The sequence below is a fragment of the Podarcis liolepis genome, assembly GCF_965112155.1.
Source record: "Podarcis liolepis genome assembly, chromosome: 9".
NCBI classification, from domain to species: Eukaryota; Metazoa; Chordata; class Lepidosauria; order Squamata; family Lacertidae; genus Podarcis; species Podarcis liolepis.
In genome coordinates, this window is record NC_139564.1 from 5,340,711 (window position 1) to 5,363,075 (window position 22,365).

At 46.5% G+C, this 22,365-nt stretch overlaps 1 protein-coding gene across 1 annotated transcript in view; it reads left to right on the forward strand.

The window, feature by feature from the left end:
• The window catches only part of DNAAF9 (dynein axonemal assembly factor 9), an 84,282-nt gene extending 62,521 nt beyond the window's left edge, over positions 1 to 21,761 (forward strand). Inside the window, exons 28-37 of the mRNA XM_083458602.1 lie at positions 187 to 312; positions 681 to 718; positions 1,221 to 1,356; positions 1,954 to 2,040; positions 4,369 to 4,475; positions 5,782 to 5,856; positions 7,682 to 7,893; positions 11,191 to 11,256; positions 12,879 to 12,972; positions 14,824 to 21,761. Of these exons, the coding sequence (XP_083314728.1) occupies positions 187 to 312; positions 681 to 718; positions 1,221 to 1,356; positions 1,954 to 2,040; positions 4,369 to 4,475; positions 5,782 to 5,856; positions 7,682 to 7,893; positions 11,191 to 11,256; positions 12,879 to 12,972; positions 14,824 to 14,936 (1,054 nt within the window). The 3' untranslated portion in view covers positions 14,937 to 21,761. The remainder of the gene's footprint in view (positions 1 to 186; positions 313 to 680; positions 719 to 1,220; positions 1,357 to 1,953; positions 2,041 to 4,368; positions 4,476 to 5,781; positions 5,857 to 7,681; positions 7,894 to 11,190; positions 11,257 to 12,878; positions 12,973 to 14,823) is intronic.
• The last annotated feature ends 604 nt before the right edge of the window (positions 21,762 to 22,365 follow it).

Genomic DNA, 22,365 nt, shown 5'->3' on the forward strand with positions numbered 1-22,365 from the left:
AAATCACAAGAGAAGAGCCATTTTACCTCCCTGCCCCAGGACTTGGATAAGAAATGCTTTCTCAGAATCGAAGCTCATTGCGCCATTCATGTATACCCACGGTCTCTTTCCACCTAGGCTGGCAGCAGCCATAGTCCTTGTGCTTCCCCGTCGCATCACAACCCTTTGCTTTCGTTCCATCTGCAGATACACAGACGTGATTGACGTTGTGCAGGCCCTCCAGACTCACCCAGACGCTGACGTGAAGGCTGCTTTCGTCATTGGAGCCATCAGTACTTGCGTCGAGCCGCTGAGTTGCTACATGGAACACAGGTACCCCTTTGCAAGCCCCTGCATGCATGGCACAGACATTTCTTCCCCGTGTACCTGCACGTTGTCGTGCCAGATGCCTTAGAAGCCACAGATTTCTGTAGCCAGGGAAGACGCACCTTGCGAGCTTTCCTAGAGGAGATCAGAAAGGTCGCAGCATGTCTTAACCAGAGAAATGTCTTGGCTTGAAAGTGTCTTCCCTGCGAAGTGATCTTGCCTGAGCGCTGCGATCAGTTGAGGTAGATAACCTTATGCTTGAGGAACCAGTGATCTTCCTGAGGGTGTGGTAGCTTCAGGGGGCTTGGAAGACTAGCAGACGACATCTGCCTGTATCCCTAACGCTAAGACGTGTGTGCATTTGTATTTTACAGGCTTCTTTTCCCCAAGTTCCTGGACCAGTGCTCACAAGGTAAAATCTCTGTATGCAAAAGTAAGATGCACATTTCCTTTCAGGAATGAAGCCGTAAGCCTTTAAGGTGTCCTGTGGAGACTGCTGCTGTACGGGATGGTGTTGGCAAGCCATATATCTGGCTAGCGGACGTCGAGAATTAGGATGCAGCAGGAGACCAGACGCTGAAAACTTAGTAGCAAACAGCAACGTAGAGAGCTGCTCACAGAAGTGTCTGGTAGCTTAAGGAAAGCTTTAAAAAGTGGGTCCTGATGGACAAGAGGGTGGCAGCCTGACAAGCAATCTCTGCTGTCAAGCGAGCAGGAGAGCTGGATTGCTGTATGACAGCAGTTTCAGGGAGGAGCGTTGAGCTGACCTTTAAATACCCACAACAGAGTCTTGTCCTTTTGCTGAATGCCTTGGCTTACCACCTTTATGCTCTGATCTCCCAAGAGCACCTAGTGGCTGGTGAAGACATTCCCTAAGACAGCTGACCCTGTTTGCTTTCTCCCCCCCCCCCCAGGTTTGGTGAGCAACGTGGTCTTCACAAGCCATACAGCTGAGCAGAGACACCCACTCCTTGTTCAGCTCCAGAACCTCATCCGAGCCGCGAACCCCACCGTTTCGTTCATCCTGGCAGAAAACGGGGTCGTGACCAGGTAAGCCTGGATGTTTCCACCTGCCCTCTGCGGCACGTAGACCACTTATCCCGGAAGAGGAGAGAAACGCCGGTCCTTTTTGGGTGCTTTGCACAGGAATGAAGCAGATGTGAGAACTCTCAGTTGCCTGGGCCGCCATTTTGCAGACGAGACGCCTCCGCTGCTGGCGGCAAGCTGGCATTTTCCATATCCTCCGTTGCTGCTCTCCAACCAGATGTTCCCAGACTATGACTCACTGAGAGTTTTAAATCCTTGTTTACATTACATTAACAGGGCCGTGAGCTACACTCAAGCTCCCTTTCGGAGGGTTGTGGGAAAACGGGTTTGAAATGCTTTGGATCTTGAAGAAGAAAATGGTTCTTAGGGGTTTGAAGACAGCTTTTTGTTGTCTTCAGGATCAGGAAGACTAGAAGCCAAAAAGCACCTGCTGTTACATTAAAATGGCAAGCCAGAAAAGCCCCCCCCCCCAGGTTGATCTGACTCACCTGGTGGGTAAGATGCAGGTTTAAATCCTGACAGTTGCCTCTGCTTCTGGGAAAGTGCACTTTAAAGGTGACCCCCCCCCCCCAAACGAAACCTCACTCTCTCTCCTGCTAGGAATGAAGACATCGAACTAATCCTATCTGAAAACAGTTTCTCAGCTCCACAGATGCTGACGACTCGCTACTTAACCTACCCTGGCTGGCAAGTATCTCCTTTTGGTAAAAAGGTTTCAAGTGCAATATCCTTTAATAAACATGAGCATTATAAAGCACTACTAGATTTATTTCCCCCTCCGTTTAATCTGCCCAGATAAATCACTTCGGTAATGAAATGCTGCAATTAGTTTCTTAGAGAAATCCATTCAGTTGTCTTGTTGTTCTCCAGCCCCATTTTCTAATTAAAAGATGGCTGTCTGAACTGGAGAGCACTGTAGAAATTTCACCAAACAGGGACGGAATCTCTGAAAGGTCTCCTAGTCCATCTCTTTTCAGCATTGCCAGGTCTTCACTAGTGTGGTTTTTGCTGTTTGGGCAACAAAAGGGAGTTGAACACTTGAAAACCAGTTTGCAGTTGGGAGGCAGTCATGAGCTAAGAGGGAAATAAGAGGGTTTTTTGTGGGGCGTTCCTTACAGATGCATTGCAAGAAGCCAAATATCTTGGACATCATATCGCTTATTTCCCCCTCTTGATCTCCTGTTTGAATGCAGCGCCTTGTATTTAAATACCTCCAATACTCAAATTCACCTAGAATCAGAGTCAGAAGGGACCCTGAGGGTCATCAAGTCCTTTGCAGGAATCTCAGCTAAAGCGTCCATGGCAGGTGTCCATCCAACCTCTGCCTAGAAACCTCCAACGAAGGAGAGTCCACAACCTCCCAAGGGAGTCCACATACAGGCATCACTTGTAGATAGATAGATAGTTTATTACGGCCATAGGCCCACATTCAATACATCATACAGCAGAACAGGTGTAACAAGTTAAAATTAATAAATTAAATTACGTTTAAGTCAAGTACATCTCAATCCGTAAGTTTCTAAATTCCATTAAAATAAGAACAATATAGCGCTTAAAGTATCAAATTAGCAATATAAATCAATATTATTTAGGCAAAATCAATAATCATAGAGTAATCCATTTTTCTTTTTATAGGCTAATACTGTTATCAGAAATCTGGCAACAGAAAGGGACCTACTCGGATCAGAATCTTGCAATAAATGTATTAGCTGTGTTTCCAAGGAGTCACCTGAGATTTCCAATAATAAAGGGGACAAAAATCTGCTCCGAGAAACTGAATGTAGTGGACAGCAGAATAGTATATGTTGTAAAGATTCTATAGATCTATTATCACATACACACAGCATCACTTGCATGTTGCAATGAGAGGAATGATGCACATATTTATGCTCTTCACATTTGAACTCTTTGCCATTCCAGGGTTAGGTTTTTAACCTCACTCCGTGAACATACGTGAACATTAGGGCTGGTGGTTCCCCACCCTTGCTTTAACTGAAAATGCCAAAGATCTAATCCAGGACTTTCCATGCGCAGGTCATGTGCTCTTCCATGAAACTTTGACCCTCCCTCCAGCACATACAGTGGAACCTCTGCTTACGGACATAATCCGTTCCAGAGGTCCGGCCGCTGGTCAAAACAGGATGCTAGAAGAGGCGTCTTGTGCGCATGCACATTTGGTGGTGGCACACTTCTGTGCTTGCGCAGATGGCGGCAGCTGCTTCTGCACATGCGCAGACGGCAGAAGCCACTTCCGCACATGCACGAATCATGGCAAACCCAGTGTTTACTTCTGGGTTTGCCACGGACGCAACTTGGAACACCCGCAAGACGAGGCATATGTAAGTCGAGGTTCCACTGTACGTTCATGTTTTTGCTGGAGAAAGCAAGCAATCTAAGGAGCATGCATTGCTGTGTCATCCCGGACTAGCTGTGGCGCTTTGAATCACAGATTCGTAGCGTTGGAAGGGATCACGAGGGTCTCCAACCCCCTGCAATCTTTTGCCCAACATGGGGCTCAAACCCACAACCCTGAGATTCGGAGTCTCATGCTCTGCTGACTCAGCTACCTCAGGACTGAGCCCTACCCACAGTCTGGTTGGACACCTTCTTCTGTCTTGAACACAATATTTTTTTCAGTGCCACTAAAAATGTTTGTGACTCTCAAACTTCAAGGAAGCCAAAATCCTGAACGATTTTACTATTTTGAATCCTGCTTCTCATCCAAGTTCTGGAGAGGGATGTGTGTCTTCCCTTCCCTATAATCCTTCCTGCAACACCCCAGGATCCTTCCTCCCATTTACCTGCTCTCTTGCTGTTTTCTGTCTTTGCAACCTTTGTCGTTGCTACTGCTGCATAGTAAAAGGAGTCGGTGGGTGCCTGTTAAGAACCAGCAAAAGAGGTCTGCTTCATGACCTGATCCTCATCCGACAGCAGGTTGCAAGAGCTTTGGGACTGGACCAAATTTGGAAAATTGAAACACTGACATGATTCCTTTCTTCTCCTCCTCCTCTTCAGGTACGAGGGCAAATTCTGTGCAGGTTCCACCTTTCCCCCGATGGTTCAGATCTGTGTGTGGTTTAACCGTCCCTTGGAGAAAACACGATTTGTGGCCAAGTGTAAAGGTAAGAAGCAATTGAATGCAGAGATTAATTTTAGTGTGGCGTTTTCTCCCTGAAATTGCTAGCAAATGACATTTGTGGCCAGAATATCTCCCCCCCCACACACACACACTTTACAGTTGATTTTAGGTGTCATGAAATTTAATGGCTATTTTTTATTGCCTTATTTTTAATGACCCGGGTGTTGTCTTGAGTGCAAAAATATATTGACCCAGCTGAGGGTCCTGTGCCCCTTGATTTGGGGAAAGGGTCCTCTTTGCCTCTTCACCACCTGCTGCCAAGTGTCCTGGGCTGTCCTTGCCCCATGCCACCCCACCTACGCCCAGCATAGCCAGCAAAAACTTCACATCCTTGCACCTGCTCATCGTTTCCACAAGCAGAAGCCTGAAAATCTGCAACCGCAAACCTTCCTGCTGTGTCGCGTGCTCAAAGCCAATTATGTATGTCAAGGAAAGGGATGCCTTGGTGTTTGGTTTTTGCCCAAATTCAGTTTAGCACGCACATTTCTGCGATTAGGTACAAACGTTTCCTGAGCATTTGAAAAAATTGCTCCCTTAACCATGAGGGCTAGAAACTCTTTTAAGCCAAAAATGAGATTTGAGGGAGCTTTGGTTTCCACACCACCAGGTCCCAGATTTTGGCATGAAATCTCAAGCCCAGTAGTTTGTATGTATGACAACACACATCCTTGTACCATTTTATATACCATAATCTCTGCCTAGCAATGACATGTATTAAATCTCTGCTTTGCTCGTGTTACCTTGCTCACGTATCTGATCCTAGAAGACGCTTGCTTTAAAAGGGGATTGTTTTAAAAAAGCAAAACTTTCTTGTTTCCTGTATGTTTAATGCAGGCTTTGCCAATGTTGCCCCTGGCCTGATAGTAATTGCACCCCAAAACGTCTAGAGAGCAGTATATGGTCAAGGACTGCCTTTTTTCTTTTTCAAAAAAATTGTTTAATCATTTTTTCGATACAAACATCAACCGCAAAAGACACATACAACAAAAACCATAATAACAATAACAACATAATTTGACAATTCAGATTTGAATACACTGATATACCTATGACTACACCTTAAGGACTGCCTTAAAGTTTGCGGCATGCTGGGTGCTCAATAAAGGGTTACGCTAAAGCTATCCAGGTGTCTTATTTCTCCCATACATATTTTCTAGCCTCCGTAGAATTAATTCTAGGGTGAAATAGGCCTTGCAAATGTTTTTCATTTCCCACTGCACCGCCTCCTTAGTCAAGAAAGATTAAGTCACTTGCCTGCGTTTTCTCTGTGTCTTTCTGTTTTCAAACAGCCCTGAAGTCCTCCAAAAAGTCAAGTCCTTTCTCTGGAAACGTGTACCACATTTTGGGGAAAGTTAAGTTTTCAGGTAAGGGGCAAGTGATCGGTCGCCATTTATCTCCTTAGGGAAATGCTATGGGGTGGGACCCTTTGCTGCCAACCTCCCCCCAAACTCCGCTCACGGATACTCCTGCTGCAAGATGGGGGGGGCCTGAGGGGGTTTCCTGCCAATTCCCTTTTCCTCCTGCAGCCTCTTATGCCTCCCCCTCGCCCAAAGAAACAGGCTCCAAAGTGTTTAGGGATGCTTTCAAACAGCAGAGGACGTGATGATGGGAACTGCAAGGGGGAGCCGGTGAAGGTCGCCTCTCCTTCCAGCTTCCGTAGCACTGGGAGCCTCCCTTGGATTGGGATCCTTTCCTTTTACAGGAGGAGTCCTTTCATTTGCGTCCAAGCTTTTATATCTCAGCTTTTACAGCATTGTTTTGAAGTTCCTTGGACTGAAACTCCCCTGGAAGGTGGGGGAGATCTGTCTTCCTCTCTGTCTCTCTCTCTCTTTACTTATTTATTTTATTGTGCCGTGGAAGAAGTTTGTTTCATTAGAGTGTTGACGGAATTAATACCCTGCTCCCCTGTTTTTGTTTTTGTTTTTTGCTTTTTTTCTTAGAAAAAAGTAGTGTTTTGCATTTTGTGTAAAGTATATTGGGACGCGGGTGGCACTGTGGGTTAAACCACTGAGCCTAGGACTTGCCAATCAGAAGGTTGGCAGTTCAAATCCCCGCGATGGAGTGAGCTCCCGTTGTTCGGTCCCTGCTCCTGCCCACCTAGCAGTTCGAAAGCACGTCAAAGTGCAAGTAGATAAATAGGTAGCGCTCCGGCAGGAAGGTAAACGGCATTTCCGTGTGCTGCTCTGGTTTGCCAGAAGCAGCTTAGTCATGCTGGCCACATGACCCGGAAGCAGTACGCCGGCTCCCTCGGCCAGTAAAGTGAGATGAGCGCCGCAACCCCAGAGTCGTCCGTGACTGGACCTAATGGTCAGGGGTCCCTTTACCTTTACCTTTTATGAAGTCACATTACTAGGTTTGCCTGCTAGCATTAGGAAACATTTATACAGTGGTACCTCGCAAGACGAATGCCTCGCAAGACAAAAAACTCGCTAGACGAAAGGTTTTTCCGTTTTCGATTTGCCTCGCAAGACGAATTTCCCTATGGGCTTGCTTTGCAAGACGAAAACGTCTCGCGACTTTGTTTCCTTTGTCTAAAAACAAAGACATGTTTTGTTTATAAAGTTAATTTATTTTCCCTTCAATTTTTGAACTGCTCTTTACAGTATGTGTGACTTTAAAGAGCAGTTAATAAACTGTTGTTGTACCAAATTTGGCTTTGTTTGGACTTTTTTTGACCATAGGAATGCATTAATTGATTTTCAATGCATTCCTATGGGATTTCGTGATTCGCAAGACGAAAAATTCGCTAGACGACAAAACTTGCGGAACGAATTAATTTCGTCTTGCGGGGCACCACTGTATATACAGTGGTACCCCGAGTTACAAATGCCTCAGGTTACAAACTCTGCTAACCTGGAAGAGTTACCTCGAGTTGAGAACTTTGCCCCAGGATGAGAACGGAAATCGTGTGCCGGTGGCAAAGCGGCAGCAAGAGGCCCCATTAGCAAAAGCATGCCTCTAGTTAAGAACAGTTTCAGATTAAGAACGGACCTCCGGAACAAATTAAGTTCGTAACTAGAGGTACCGCTGTATAAATATTAAAGTGAGGCAGGGAGTTCAGTAAATCGAAATTTTGCTTAGTGCCGGCTGAGATGCAGAACTTGCTAGGGAGCAATTCGCCCACCGTTCCTCTCTAAATGAAACTGGGGTTCTTAAGGAATAACACCCCCTCCTGCTCTTCTGCATCAGATTCAGATCGGACAATCGAGGTCTGCCACAACACCTCGTCCAACTCCTTAAGCCTGGTGCCTGTTCAGGAGGGGCCAACCCCTTTCCCTCCTCCTGATTCAAGAAACGATGGCCGCGATCACAGCGGGCCTCAGGAGTACTTCCTGGTCTTTGTCGGCTGCTCCCTCAAGGAGGATGACATCAAGGACTGGCTGAGGCAAACTGCAAAGCAGGTGGGTGACCGTCTCCTTTTGGGAGAAAATTCCCTTTTGGGGGTCCAGCAACAGAGGCTCACATCTAACTCCCAATTAGTCAGACTTCATTAATGCATTACCAGACAGAGTGTCAAAGAGTCTCTGAAGGCATTTCCATCAGCACACAGCCTTTATACCAGCTTTTCTCAAACTTGGGTCCCCAGGTGCGGCTGGACTACCGCTCCCATCATCCCTAGCTAGTAAGACTTTGGTCAGGGATGATCACCTGGCCCTGCACATGAAGAGGCATGTGTGAAGCATGGCCTGCGCCCTGGGGCACCTGGGTGGGATGTGCTAGGGATGAAGAAGAGGGGGATGGGACAGGACAACGGGGCAGGGATGCAAAGAGACTCTGAACTCTATGCAGGGATGGAATATTTTCTTACTGGACAAAGAAATAAACAACTACAGTGGTACCTCTGGTTACATATGCTTCAGGTTACAGACTCTGCTAACCCAGAAATAGTACCTCGGGTTAAGAACTTTGCTTCAGGATGAGAACAGAAATTGTGCTCCGGCGGTGTGGCAGCAGCAGGAGGCCCCATTAGCTAAAGTGGTGCTTCAGGTTAGGAACAGTTTCAGGTTAAGTACGGACCTCTGGAACGAATTAAGTACTTAATCCAAGGTACCACTGTATATGACATTTAGAAGACATCTGAAGGCAGCCCTGTTTTGGGAAGTTTTTAATGACTGATGTTTTAATATACAGGGGTGTATTAATCTGCTTTTCTTTGCATTTGAACTTAATACAGTGCATGCATTGAATCGGAAGCACTTCTCTGTTATCATTATTTATTACATCTATATACCACCTTTATTTCCTGAGGATCTCAAGGTGGCGTACATGGTTCTCCTCCTCCTCCCCACTTCATCCTCTCAACAACCCTGTGAGGGAGGTTAGGCTAAGAGATGGTGACTGGGATTCGAACCCTGCTCTCCCTGGTCATAGTCCAGCACTCTGGTCTAACCATTACGCCACACTGTCTCATAGATGTTCATGTTAGATTTCCAGCCTTGGAGCATTGAAATACCGGAAGATTTATTTGTGTAGCACCGTCTGATTGCCAGGTTCTGGTAACCATAGATTCCTCTCCATTTCCGCTTGCCGTTCTGGTACACAAACTGAGGAGTGGGTGGGATCAAAGCGCAAGGGCTTCAAAGCACAATGCCTTCCTCCTGTTTTGTGGATTAGTTCCACAGTTGGGTTTCTTCCCCCTTCCCCCCACCCTTAAACACACACACACACCAGACACAGTTACGTATCTACCCAATTTGCATATAAAAGATAAAACACCCTTAGAAGCTTGACATTTTAAAAATTCATAAACAGCATTGGTAACAAGATCGCAATCCAGCAGCTGTGATTCAGATAATTAATGTTTGTCAATTCCGCATATCGCATGGAAATGAATATCTGCAACCTTAATCAAGTTAAAAGCAGGATTGCTCTGCCCTTGATGCATGTTAGGTATTTATTTTTTAAAAATAAAATCTTTTGAGAGTTTGCTGCATTAGGGCATACTGTGTACATTATTATTTTTAAAATAATAATAATAATAAAATTTTATTTATATCCCGCCCTCCCCAGCCGAAGCCGGGCTCAGAGCGGCTAACAACAGTAAAATGATAAAACATTCTAAAATCATTTCATTATCAAATTACTTCAAATCAGATTAATGGCAACCATTGGGCTAGAGTTCTGTGAGGATTGCCGAAGGAGGGAGTCAGACTGTGCCTTGGCCAAAGGCCTGGCAGAACAGCTCCGTCTTGCAGGCCCTGCGGAAAGATGTCAAGTCCCACAGGGCCCTAGTCTCTTGTGACAGAGCGTTCCACCAGATTGGAGCCACAGCCGAGAAAGCCCTGGCTCTGGTTGAGGCCAGCCTAACCTCCCTGTGGCCCGGGACCTCTAAGATGCTTTTGTTTGAAGACCGTAAGGTCCTGTGTGGGACATACCAGGAGAGGCGGTCCTGTAGGTACGAGGGTCCTAGGCCGTATAGCTTGTTCATAGATTGCATTTGAGCTATTCTAAGGGATTCTGGTCACATCTGCAGCATACATTTAAAGCACTCTTACAGCACTTCGACAATCATGCCTCTCCGCCCCCAAAAGAATCCTGGGAACCGTAGTTCTTTAAGGATGCCAACTTCCCAGCGCCTCTAGCAAAGCGCAGCTCCCAGGATTTCTGCACGGCTGCCCAAGAGTGCTTTAAATAAGTGTTGTGTTTGTGACCTCGGTTCAGTCGGCCCAAATGGTTTACGGTTCTAGGGTGGCCTTGGGTTTTTATAACTGCTCAGTCCTGAAGCGCTGGGTGCTGCACCGGGCCTCGTTTTCTCCATCCACAAAACGTGAACGAGGACACTGCGATGGCGGCTATTTGTATATAAAGGCTGCAAACCTACACAGAAGAGCCTTTGGGCTGAGCAGGGCTCCAGTGTACCCAGCATTGCAGTGTCGGAGATCTGTATAAATACCGTATTTCTTGTTCTATAAGACGCACCAGACCACAAGACGCGCCTAGTTTTTTGGAGGAGGAAAAGAAGAAAAAAAATATTCTGAATCTCAGAAGCCAGAACTGCAAGAGGGATTGCTGCGCAGTGAAAGCAGCAATCCCTCTTGCTGTTCTGGCTTCTGGGATATCTGCGCAGCCTGTATTCGCTCCATAAGATGCACACACATTTCCCCTTACTTTTTAGGAGGGAAAAAGTGAGTCTTATAGAGCAAAAAATACGGTATTCACAGTGATGGGGAATTGTGTGGCTTCTTTGAAATGATGGTCTTGTGAGAAGCAGCTTCTTTCAGTTGAGATGAAAGAGTAGGCTCTCCAGACAACATGTGAAGGGGGTGCCCCCGATAATCCTGTGGACAACAAGCACATCTGACTGGAAAGCCGCCTCACGTAGCTCAGGGAGCATCACCCAGCTTGCTCTGGTTTCCCTGATCTCTCCCAGTTGTCATTCCAAGTCTTCTCCTGACAGCTGTTTGGTCCAGAGAAGCTTTTGCCCTGTGTGTTTTTCAGCCTTAGCAGTTTCCCTTTGGTCGTGTTTGAAGCACACTTCCCTTGTCTTCCTCTAAGGCAGGGTTCCCCGAACTTGGGTCTCCAGCTTGTTTTTGTTGGACCACAACTCCCATCATTCCTAGCTAGCAGGACCCCAGTGGTCAGGGATAATGGGAACTGTAGTCCAACAGACAGCTGGGAAACCCTTGCTCTGATAATGTCACACTGTCAATTTCGGAAGCAGTGAACTGAGCTTTTCTGGTGTCTTTATCCAAACACAGAAACCACAGAGGAAGGCTCTGAAAACCCGGGGCATGCTGACCTCGCAGGAGATCAAGAACATCCATGTAAGTCAAAGCCAAATACGCCTTTCCTATTCATTTTTTAAAAATATTTTTTATTAGTTTTTTAACATATCATTTTCAAATAATTAAACATACTATTACATCTTATACAATTTTTGGACTTCCATCAATCACATCTGAAAATTTTCCAGTCTAATCACTTAATACACATTTCTTACTTTCGCTATTACCTTTAAATCCTATAACTAATCTCTCTTCTTTCTCTATTTTGCAATATTTCATGTCTTTTTCCTTACAAAACTTCTTGTAATCCTACTAGAGTAATTTGTTGATTACAATTGTCCTTCAAATAGTTCGTATATTTTTTCCAATCTTCTGCAAATCTCTGGTTTCGAATCCTTCCTGTCATTTTATCTAATTCTGTGTAGTCCATTAATTTTGTCTGCTATTCTTCTTTCATCGGGATTTATTCTTGCTTCCATTTCTGGGCTATCAATACTCTTGCCGCTGTTGTTGCATATAAGAACAATTTAACATCTTGTCTATTAATATCCTCGCCTATAGTACCAAGTAAAAATGCTTCTGGTTTTTTTAAGGATGTATATTTCAACATCTTTTTCATCTCATTATATATCATTTCCGAGAAGTTTTTTACTACGCCTTTCCTATTCAAGGGCAGGGGGCAACCTTAGCTCAGTGGGCAGGACTTTAGCTGAAACTCCAGCATTGCAGCGGGTTGGACTAGATGGCCTTTGGGTTCCCTTCCAACTCCACAATTCTATGATTCTATGACTACTGAGGGGAAGAGAGAAGGCAGCCTTTTACCACCAGTTGACACAAGGCAGCCTTAAAGTCCCTCCCACCGAAGCAGCGATTCCTGTAACTGCCTATTATTATTATTATTATTATTATTATTATTATTATTATTACATTGATATCCCAACCTTCTTCCAAGGAGCTCACTGTGGCCTGCACAGATCTTTCCCCTCCCCAACTTCATCCTCACAACAGCCCTGTGAGGTTGGCTAGGCTGAGAAGCAGCGACTGGCCCGAGAACACCTAGTGAGCCTCCTGGCCAAGTGGGGATTCGAACCCTGTTCTCCCAAGCCCAAAGCTCTAACCACTATGCCACATTGCCTGCTCTTTAAACACAGAGAGGGTTGTTCAGGTTTACGCTGAAATTAATGGACCTCCTTTAGTCACGTTCCTTAATTTCAGCGGGGCCTACTCAGGGCAGGATATCACCCGGAAGAAACAAGAGAGCCCCGCATATAGAAAGCGAAGCTATTTTTAGCCTCTGCGAAAGATTTCCTTCCTTGAGCATAGCTGCTTAGCTGTGCACATTTTTTCTCTCGCCGGGGACTCGCCCCATCAGCAGTTCTGACAAACGACTCCTGAAATATGACTGTGCGTTCTTGCGAGCTCAGAGAGCAGCTCTTGAGTGATAGCTTTGCTATTATTATTATTATTAAGACATCTGAAGGCAGCCCTGTTTAGGGAAGCTTTTAATGTTTGATGTATCACAGTATTTTAATATTCTTTTGGAAGCCGCCCAGAGTGGCTGGGGAAACCCAGCCAGATGGGCGGGGTATAAATAATAAATTATTATTATTATTATTATTATTATTATTATTATTATTATTATTATTATTATTCCAATGCAGGTGAAACGCCACTTGGATCCTCTTCCAGCTGGCTACTTCTACAACGGGACGCAGTTTGTGAATTTCTTTGGCGACAAGTTGGATTACCATCCACGTATCCTTTTAAAAAAAGAAAAGAAAAGCATGCATCTGTGCACTCTGCAATCTATTCAGCTCTTCAGACCCTTTGGAGCTATATTGTACCAGTAAAGCTTTGGACTGTCTCTAAAAGCAACTGGGTAACAGCAGGCAGCTTCCTAGGTCAAGGGACCCCTGACCGTTAGGTCCAGTCGTGGCCGATTCTGGGGTTGCAGTGCTCATCTCGCTTTATTGGCCAAGGGAGCCGGCGTACAGCTTCCGGGTCATGTGGCCAGCATGACTAAGCCGCTTCTGGCGAACCAGAGCAGTGCACGGAAACGCCGTTTACCTTCCCACCAGAGCTTTACCTATTTATCTACTTGCACTTTGACGTGCTTTCGAACTGCTAGGTTGGCAGGAGCAGGGACCGAGCAACGGGAGCTGACCCCGTCGCGGGGATTCGAACCGCCAACCTTCTGATCGGCAAGCCCTAGGCTCTGTGGTTTAACCCACAGTGCCACCCACGTCCCTGGCAGTTTCCTAGGGTGGCACAAAGTGGAGGCAGATGTGCAAAAGACCCCAAATAGTCGCATTCGATCTCCTCCTCTGAGGTGCTGAGCTCTGGGTCCTTGCTTCTGGCAGGCTGTTTCATTACAGAAAAGAAAGCCTAGTTTGCTTGTGACAAACTCAAACGTGGGCTGTAAGCCGAAGTGAGGGATTTGTCTCCAGGCTGAGGGTCGCTTTGCCTCGTGTGCAATCTTCTGAGGGCCACGTGCCGGTGGGAGGGAGGGCTAGAAGCAAAATTAGGCAGGGCGATAACGAACGCACAGTTTTGCTTTCTACGCTAACTTGCACACGGGAAACACGCCCCTCTCCATCCCCCACCCAGGCCAAGCACGTGGCATTATCAGAGCCCAAGAACACCTCCCAGCCTGGCAGAAACAGTTTAAGGAGTGAAGCAAGTCTTCTGGGGGGGGTGGCCTGGGGAAGAGTTCTGAGGGCCGGGCGGATAGGCCTGGAGGGCCACATTCTACTGCCAGGCCAGAGTCCCGCTGTGGACCTTCCAGCAAGCAAGACTTGACAACTTCTTACTTGATAGCTCGGTTGTGTACAGTGTGGTGCTGATAATGCCAAGGTTGCAGGTTTGATCCAGATTCCTATTCCAGAATTGCAGGGGGTTGGGACCAGATGATCCGCAGGGTCCCTTCCAACTCTGCACTTCTGTGATTCAGTCATTTCAGATCAGATTTTAGCCAGGTCAGGAAATTGCAGGCCTTTTCGATCAGATAGAGTATCAGTATATGGGAAGCTGCCTTATAAGAGATCACACTATTTGCTCCTCCTGCCTGGGATTGCCTCCTCCTGAGAAAGCCTCTGCGGTGCCATCCATATGCTCTTGAACTGCCTGCAAGGCCAATAATAATAATAAAAATGCTGGGGAGTCTTAGTTGGACAACCAACATGTTGGTTTCCCCCCGGTCTACTCTTATCTGGCAGCATATTTCCTCCAGGGTCTCAGGCAGAGAGAAAAGAGAGTGTGTGTGTCCTTTTCCCTTCCTTCTGCAAACTGGTGTTTTTAACTGGATACAAACCAGCAACCTTCCACAGTGGATCCCGCAAGCGAGCCCTGCCACTGAGCAGAAGGTGGCGAAAGCAGATCCACGTGCCCTCCAGCGCTTGTTGGGCCGCTGTGCAACTCTTGATCTTTTTAGCAAGGACTGTAGGAAAAATTCCCAGTGGATTGGGTCCCATGTTAAAACAGGGGGTGGGTGGGCGAGCGGTGTCACACTTCTGACCATCCTTCAGGAGCTTCTGTGTATTTTTAAAGCCCCCCACCTTAAATGGCTCCTGGCAGGATTTCTTCTCCTTAACAGCCGATTCACCCCAGTGATGGACCAGTTCATGAACGACTACCTGGAGGAGGCGAACCGTGAGATTGAAGAGTACAACCGAGAGCTGGAGGAACTGGAGTACCACGACCTCTTTGAGCAGAAGACCTAAGCGAGACCCGCCTGTGCCAAGGCACAAAACCCTTGATGAGATTGGGGCCAAACGTCAGTGACCAAGAAACGCTTTTTGTCCTTGCTGGCTAAAAGGAAAATGAAACCATCCGTTTTTCAACTATTCTTCTAATATTTAGTTTCCATTCATGTAAAGTTGGCCTTTTTTCTTTTCTTTTTTAAGAAATCCTGATGCGCTTCCACGTTAATGTTGAGCTCTCGGTCCTTGAATTCTCTTTGGCTTACAGTGGAAAGGAGATGTGTGGCTCGCTTCTTGTTTTAAATTACAAAGCTGCATTTCCTAGTTTATGATGCTGGTCCTGACCGTAGTTTTCTGACGTCCCACAATTGCCCCTGTCCAAATTGCCCCTGGGGTGTTCCTAAAGCGAGAAATGGGGGAACACGTAAGCTCTTGAGAGCTTCTCTTAACCAGCATGGTGGTTTTTGGGGTGTTCCTAAAGCGAGAAATGGGGGAACACGTAAGTTCTTGAGAACTTCTCTTAACCAGCATGGTGGTTTTTGGGGTGTTCCTAAAGCGAGACATGGGGGAACACGTAAGCTCTTGAGGGCTTCTCTTAACCAACATAGTGGTTTTTGGGGTGTTCCTAAAGCGAGAAATGGGGGAACACGTAAGTTCTTGAGAGCTTCTCTTAACCAGCATGGTGGTTTTTGGGGTGTTCCTATAGCGAGAAATGGGGGAACACGTAAGCTCTTGAGAGCTTCTCTTAACCAGCATGGTAGTTTTTGGGGTGTTCCTAAAGCGAGAAATGGGGGAACACGTAAGCTCTTGAGGGCTTCTCTTAACCAACATAGTGGTTTTTGGGGTGTTCCTAACACGAGAAATGGGGGAACACATAAGCTCTTGAGGGCTTCTCTTAACCAACATGGTGGTTTTTTGAGTGTTCCTAAAGCGAGAAATGGGGGAACACGTAAGTTCTTGAGAGCTTCTCTTAACCAACATGGTGGTTTTTGGGGTGTTCCTAAAGCGAGAAATGGGGGAACATGTAAGTTCTTGAGAGCTTCTCTTAACCAGCATGGTGGTTTTTGGGGTGTTCCTATAGCGAGAAATGGGGGAACACGTAAGCTCTTGAAGACTTCTCTTAACCAACATGGTGGTTTTTGGAGTGTTCCTAAAGCGAGAAATGGGGGAACACGTAAGTTCTTGAGAGCTTCTCTTAACCAACATGGTGGTTTTTGGAGTGTTCCTAAAGCGAGAAATGGGGGAACACGTAAGTTCTTGAGAGCTTCTCTTAACCAGCATGGTGGCTTTTGGGGTGTTCCTAAAGCGAGAAATGGGGGAACACGTAAGTTCTTGAGAGCTTCTCTTAACCAACATGGTGGTTTTTGGAGTGTTCCTAAAGTGAGAAATGGGGGAACACGTAAGTTCTTGAGAGCTTCTCTTAACCAACATGGTGGTTTTTGGGGTGTTCCTAAAGCGAGAAATGGGGGAACACGTAAGCTCTTGAGAGCTTCTCTTAACCAGCATGGTGGTTTTTGGGGTGTTCCTAAAGCGAGAAATGGGGGAACACGTAAGTTCTTGAGAGCTTCTCTTAACCAACATGGTGGTTTTGGGCGAGAAATAGGGGAACACAAATGCTAAAGTGAAAGTTGGTGTCACACTTGCAGTTTCTGTGACTGTACCCTTGCTGTAAAACAGAACATCTGTGCTTCCGTTTGGTACATTAACAGCAACGTGTCAGTTTGTTCTAGGCTGAACTAAGAGCCGCAGTCACTTCTTGAGTGTTAAGAGTTCTACTTGAGTATTAAGAGCACGCCTTTAAGAGCGTTTCCATAAGTGCCCAATGATGCACATCTTTGCAGTGTTGGGAAAGTTGCAACACATTCAGGGCCAGCTTGGATAAATTGCTTACCGCTTTTGGGCAGGATGGGACCGTTTCCCGTTAGATTCATTGGCTGTTGTGTTGGCACGGTTTCTGTGTGTGCGCTGGAGTCAGACCCATGTCTTGAGTCTTCTGTGGGCTCATTCCTGCGTGGTCCTGGCCTGTGCAAATGGCTCCTGTGTAGACCCAGTGCATGCACAAAAGACGGGCCTGGAGGTGGAAACCCCGCAATCTGGCCGCCCAGTGACGGTTTGCATGTGTGTCCGCTGTGGAGTCCAAACCACATGAAAGCAGTTGCTTGGTGGTTTTTGCGGCTGCCGTGGCCTCCTGAGAACTGAAGGCTGAAGGGGAGGACACAATATGTGCATCTTGGTAGCTGGAGCGATTCAAAGACCCGCCTCCTGAGAGGCGCTTCTAAAACTCAAGTAGAAAAGCAAGCGTGTCAAATCAACCTGCTTTATCCATCGGAAATAACAAAAATACGGCTGGACTCCCAAAAGCTGAACCGGCCTGCGGCTTCCTATAAAAACTTGATGCAAAATTCTTAATCTCCAGTAAATGATAAAGAGAGGGAGCCTCATTGGGTAGCGTACTCTGTATCCCCAGTTGAGCATCTTTCACTCCTGGTGGATTCATCCTTAGAAAAAGACCCCAGCTTAGCATTCTAGGTGACGCAGCTTAGATTTTGAATGTTTGCATATGTTTTCATTATGCCTGTTGAAGTTTGTTTTTCCTCCCTAGCCTAAATTACTGTTGCACTCCATGGGCCCTTGAACAGGCATGAAGCGCTTTCCGTAAAACTGAAGGCCAGCTTTTTTTCCTTGTTGACTAAATATTATTTTAAGCTTTCTGTGGGGTCGTAAATGCCCGTACTACAGGTAACAGGGCATCCTCCTAAGGATTGTGGATTTATCTATGCATGACCGTACCCTTAGTTAACTCTTGGAATAATATACTGATAGTGCCTGGTAGTATAAATGGTAGCTAGCAAATTAATTTTGGAGGGGCAGTTGGTGCGTTTGAGCTAAGCCAGCTCGGCTGGAACATGTGTAAAGGTAAGGTGTTCTCTTCAGGTGGCTCCCACAGCGAGCAGGGGGAAACTCACACCTGACCTTACTCCATACGCTTTGAAACAGAAACCAATTTCTGAATCATCCCTCCAGAAAAGAGAGCAATACTGAGAAGCAGCTTCTCAGGAGCTAGCACACAGGTTGGCATGGGTGTATCGAGTGACCGTGTACCTGTGTTATCCTGTTGTTCAGATTAAGAGCGTGGTGCGTAGCCCCTTCCTGGGGGGCTACACAATATCTCCTGTCTTCCTCCCCCTTTGGAGCTGGCTTCTTCCATGGAAGCCAGCGAGAAGCCGTCGTGGGCCAGGAGGGCTCCGAGTTTGTGGGTCTGTGCCCAGTCTCTGGCAGAGTCCAGGTCCTGAATATGGTCCTGCCAAGAGCAAGATTTATTAGCAAAGAGAGATTCTGGCAAAAGGAGGCCAAGTATCGGTTGCCGGAGGTGGCACACAATTTGCCCCTCTTGTGGCTGTTTGGCAAGTTTAAAGTCTTTCTCTGGTGACAAGAGTTCAGGCAGCAAAGCCTGGCTTTCCGGGGAGAGGGCTGAATTCCTCTGTTGCCTTTGGCTTGCTTCTCCGCACTTAAACTCCAGATTTCTAACATGTGCTCATTCGTGTATCGGGCCCAAACTGTTGCCAAGTGTGGCAAATATTTAAAAGCATGCCAAAGGCAAAGCACCTTCAGATCAGCTCGATCACATAAGCCAATTAAGAATTGGGGTGTCTGGAGTTTTCTGGAGGGATAAAAGGCCATGATCCACTGGAAACCCTCTTGCAAGGCTCCAAATTGATGCCAGTGAGGGTTCCTGGTGGATTGTGCCAAAGCCGATGGGTGGAGAGGGTGTTAAGCAGCTCCCCCCCCCCATCAACATAGTTTAGCACAAACCCCAATTGCTCCTCTCTAGCTTAGATTGTCTAATGATCTGCAAAAGCCATATATAGAGATAACCGCGTTTGCTACGCAGCTTCTCGGAAGATGAGGCAAACGCAACTTGGATGCGTTGCCTCACCTTCTTCGTGGATTATGATCGTAGATTTTTAAGTGCAATTGTTATTAAAATAGGTGAAGAGATTGTAGCTTACTTAGCTCTGCTGAACTCTGAAATTTACAAAACAGAAGCCTGGGCAGATCCCAAAGAGCAGATCCTCCGGCGGCTGGTTCTAACCATTGCCTTTTTCAGCCAAGAGAGCCGCTTTTACAAGAGACTCACCAGGCTGCCCCGAGAATTTCCTTCAGGGCAATCCCATGCCTCGCAGCTGTAGACTTGGCAACAGCATTTTATGGGACAGTGTGGCAAGCAGCATCTGGCACACACAACTTCCTCTGTGCCACCGCGCGCCATCCAGGCCTTTTGGCTGGGGCTGGCGGAAGTTGGGATCCCACAGCACGCGGAGGCCTCAAACCAGGAAGAGCTGCTGGAGATCTTGCTCCTTGGCTGCCTCTAGCGGTGTGCAGAAATTAGGCTGAGCCTCTGCATTCGGTTTGGCGATATCCGCCGTGTTGAATGATTTCTGTAGCGGCCACAGAAGATGCGCTGGCCTTAAATGGGCAGATCCCTTTTGGGCAGGCATCAATGAGGCACCAGGAATGCTCTTGAGAGCAATCCTCACTTTAAGGTCAGGCAGCTCATTTCCGTGCAGTTCAGTCCCTCTGCGCAGGCAGGGAGGCTGCCTCAGCCGGTGAGGAGGACCGCAGGGCGGACTGTGAGGAGGAGGAGGCTGCTGGGCTTGTTTTGCCCCTCCGTTTTTCACCTGGGGGCACCAAACGGGCTGTTTGGGGCTTTGGCACAGGGCCATGCCCTAGGCTCCATCCCATGACTTGCCAACGGCTGTTGGGCAAGCTGCCGAAGGGGCCTTTTCTGCAGTGGGACCCCTAAGCTGTGGGGACCAAGCAGGAATGGGTGTGGGTGTGGGTGTCTAGAATCTCCCGCCCATCCCAGTGGGGCTGCACAGACAAGTCAGAGTTTTAGCAAAACAGAGGCATGGTAGAGAGAGACATATATATATCTCTATATGTATACGCTGTACTGCATGCTAAGTAAGAACAATACCCCTGTAATAACTACAAAGGCCTTTCACCATTCTGGTACTGCAATGACTTCTATTTTGGTATTGACGAAATTTTCTCGATTACCTCAATTTCCTTAACATTCAACTGTGATTTTGTTTTTAAAAGAAATTAAAAGGGGTGGGGAGTGTTGGGGAAGGGGATAAAATAGCCAAAATATTGAAACTGTGACAATGGGATCCTGTTCGAGACATATCAGTGCCTTGCTTTACGGCACCGCCGCCGATGCGGCACAAATTTTTCAAGCGGGCGGGCGCCGTTGGTTCCTGCTGCTCGCTCCCTCTTTTGAAGGGAAGAAGAAAAAACCATTTTGGTGAAAGGACTCTCCACCTAGCGGAGAATATTTAGCACACGTGGTTAAGTTGTTCGGGTTTGTTGTGTCTTCTTTTTTAAAAAAGAAAACTCTTTGAGGACTGAAAACGAATGAAATACTTGATATTGCCGGCATTCTTAAGGCAATTCTATTTAGGGAATTGCTTCAATGACCCGGCAACATTTTTATAAAGGGGTGGGTTGGGGAGCTAACTCGTTTGTTTGTTTTTTTACAAGGGGGGGCGGGACTTGCATCGCCGAATAAAATAATCTAGTTTTGAAATGTTTCAAGCTACTGTAAAACGCAGAGCACCGTTCTAGTTGCAACTATTCAAAGTGCCATTAACACTGTTCTTGCACTGCGGCCGTTTGCGGTGAAAAAAGAAAAGGAAAAAACGGCGGCAGTGCCAAGAGTCGGAGCTTTCCTTGTGTATGTGTGTTTTTCTCATGGAAATGCACAAATCGAGTCCTCAAGGGGTTTCTCTCTGCTTTTGCTGACCTTCCCATTAGCAGCCTGTGTGGTTTCATATCACCTGAGAATGAGTGTGGTCAGAAATCGCTGAAGTTATATTGTGGGTGGGGAGGGAGGGGAGGGGTTGCAACAAACTTTGGAAAAGCGAGGGGGTACATTTGCAATCCGGACTCTGTGCTGCTAGGGGCGGGTGTTGCGGTGAGACAAGGGGCTGCCGCTGAAAATGGCAGCCGCCCTCCTGCAGCGACACAGGGACGCCAGATCTAGATTTTGCAGGGAGCCCTGCATGTGATTGGGGTTTTTGCCTATGCAGAATCTACTTCTCCCGTCAGCTAGGGATCCTGGGCGCGGTGCTCCTGCACAAGTCCGCCTTTCATCCCAGTGGGACTTTTGCGATTCTGTCCTTCTGGGTCCTCTGCAGTGGTCGAAACGCGACCGTGTCGGCCTGGGACGCCCGAGTCAGCAGCACAGAGTCAGTTTGTGCGCTGAAAGAGTTCCCCATGTTCTTTTTTCTCTTTTGAGATCATTTTTTTTCTCTCACTCCTGAATTTTGCACAGCTAATAAGCTCCGGAATACCGTTTCGGGTATCCTCAAAAGGAAAAATTGTAACTAGCATAGCGAGGGAAGGTAAAAACGTAAACTGTGAGTTGTTAGAACTGCGTTGCTAAATCTAATTTTAGATGTACCTCAGAAAACTAGTAAGAAACTGCTTTGTCCTTTTACCTAGTTGTGAAAGACTCGCATAACAAAATCTTCTTCTTTTTTTTTTACCAGGTGCCAAAATTAATTTTTCATACTAGTTTTCAACCCGTTAATATTTGCAACGTTCAGTAAAATGTTATTTTTACAAACTCTACTGTAACTTCAGTTAAACTGAAATGAGTGAATGAAGCTTTTTTGCTTATTTGTATTTATTACACTACTTGATTCAGTAAATATATAAAAGTACCTTTCCCTTTATTTTTGTATTGTTTTACACGTTTATACCTGCTGTTTGTGATTATTATTTTTTACACTTGTAACTTGGATGCGATTCTAAAAAAAGCCCAATAAATTATATCCATCACTTCTATCAGTTTATTTGTGTGTGTGTGCGTGTGTGTGTGTGTGTGAATGCTGATTGGTTCACTTGCTTGAGTCATATTGTGCTAGTTTTTTCTGCATGCGCCTTCTTGTGGGTTGCGACTGCTTGGTTGCAGCTGGTGGCCTAGGGCGGTGTTATGTACAGAGTTGAATAGGATCCAAAATGCAGCAGTCTGATTGGTCCTAGAACAATAGGATCCAGAATGCAGCAGTCTGATTGGTCCTAGAACAATAGGATTCAGAATGCAGCAGTCGGATTGGTCCTAGAACAATAGGACCCAGAATACAGCAGTCTGATTGGTCCACAGGAACCACCCAATCCAGCTCCAGGTGAAGTGAATCCGCAACCTGATTGGCCTAAAGGAGAATCCTGGAATTAGCCAATCACGTGGGGCCCATTGTATAAATAATGTATATAAAGCAGACATTCTGGGGGAACTTCCATTCCTCCCCACCACTATGAGCTGAATAAAGAGCATGAAATCCACTCTCTACTCCAAGTATATTTCAGGCAGTGTGGATTCACTTTTGATTCTGCCTCTTTGAACTCTTGCCCACATTTAATAGTAATAATAATTTTATTAGAT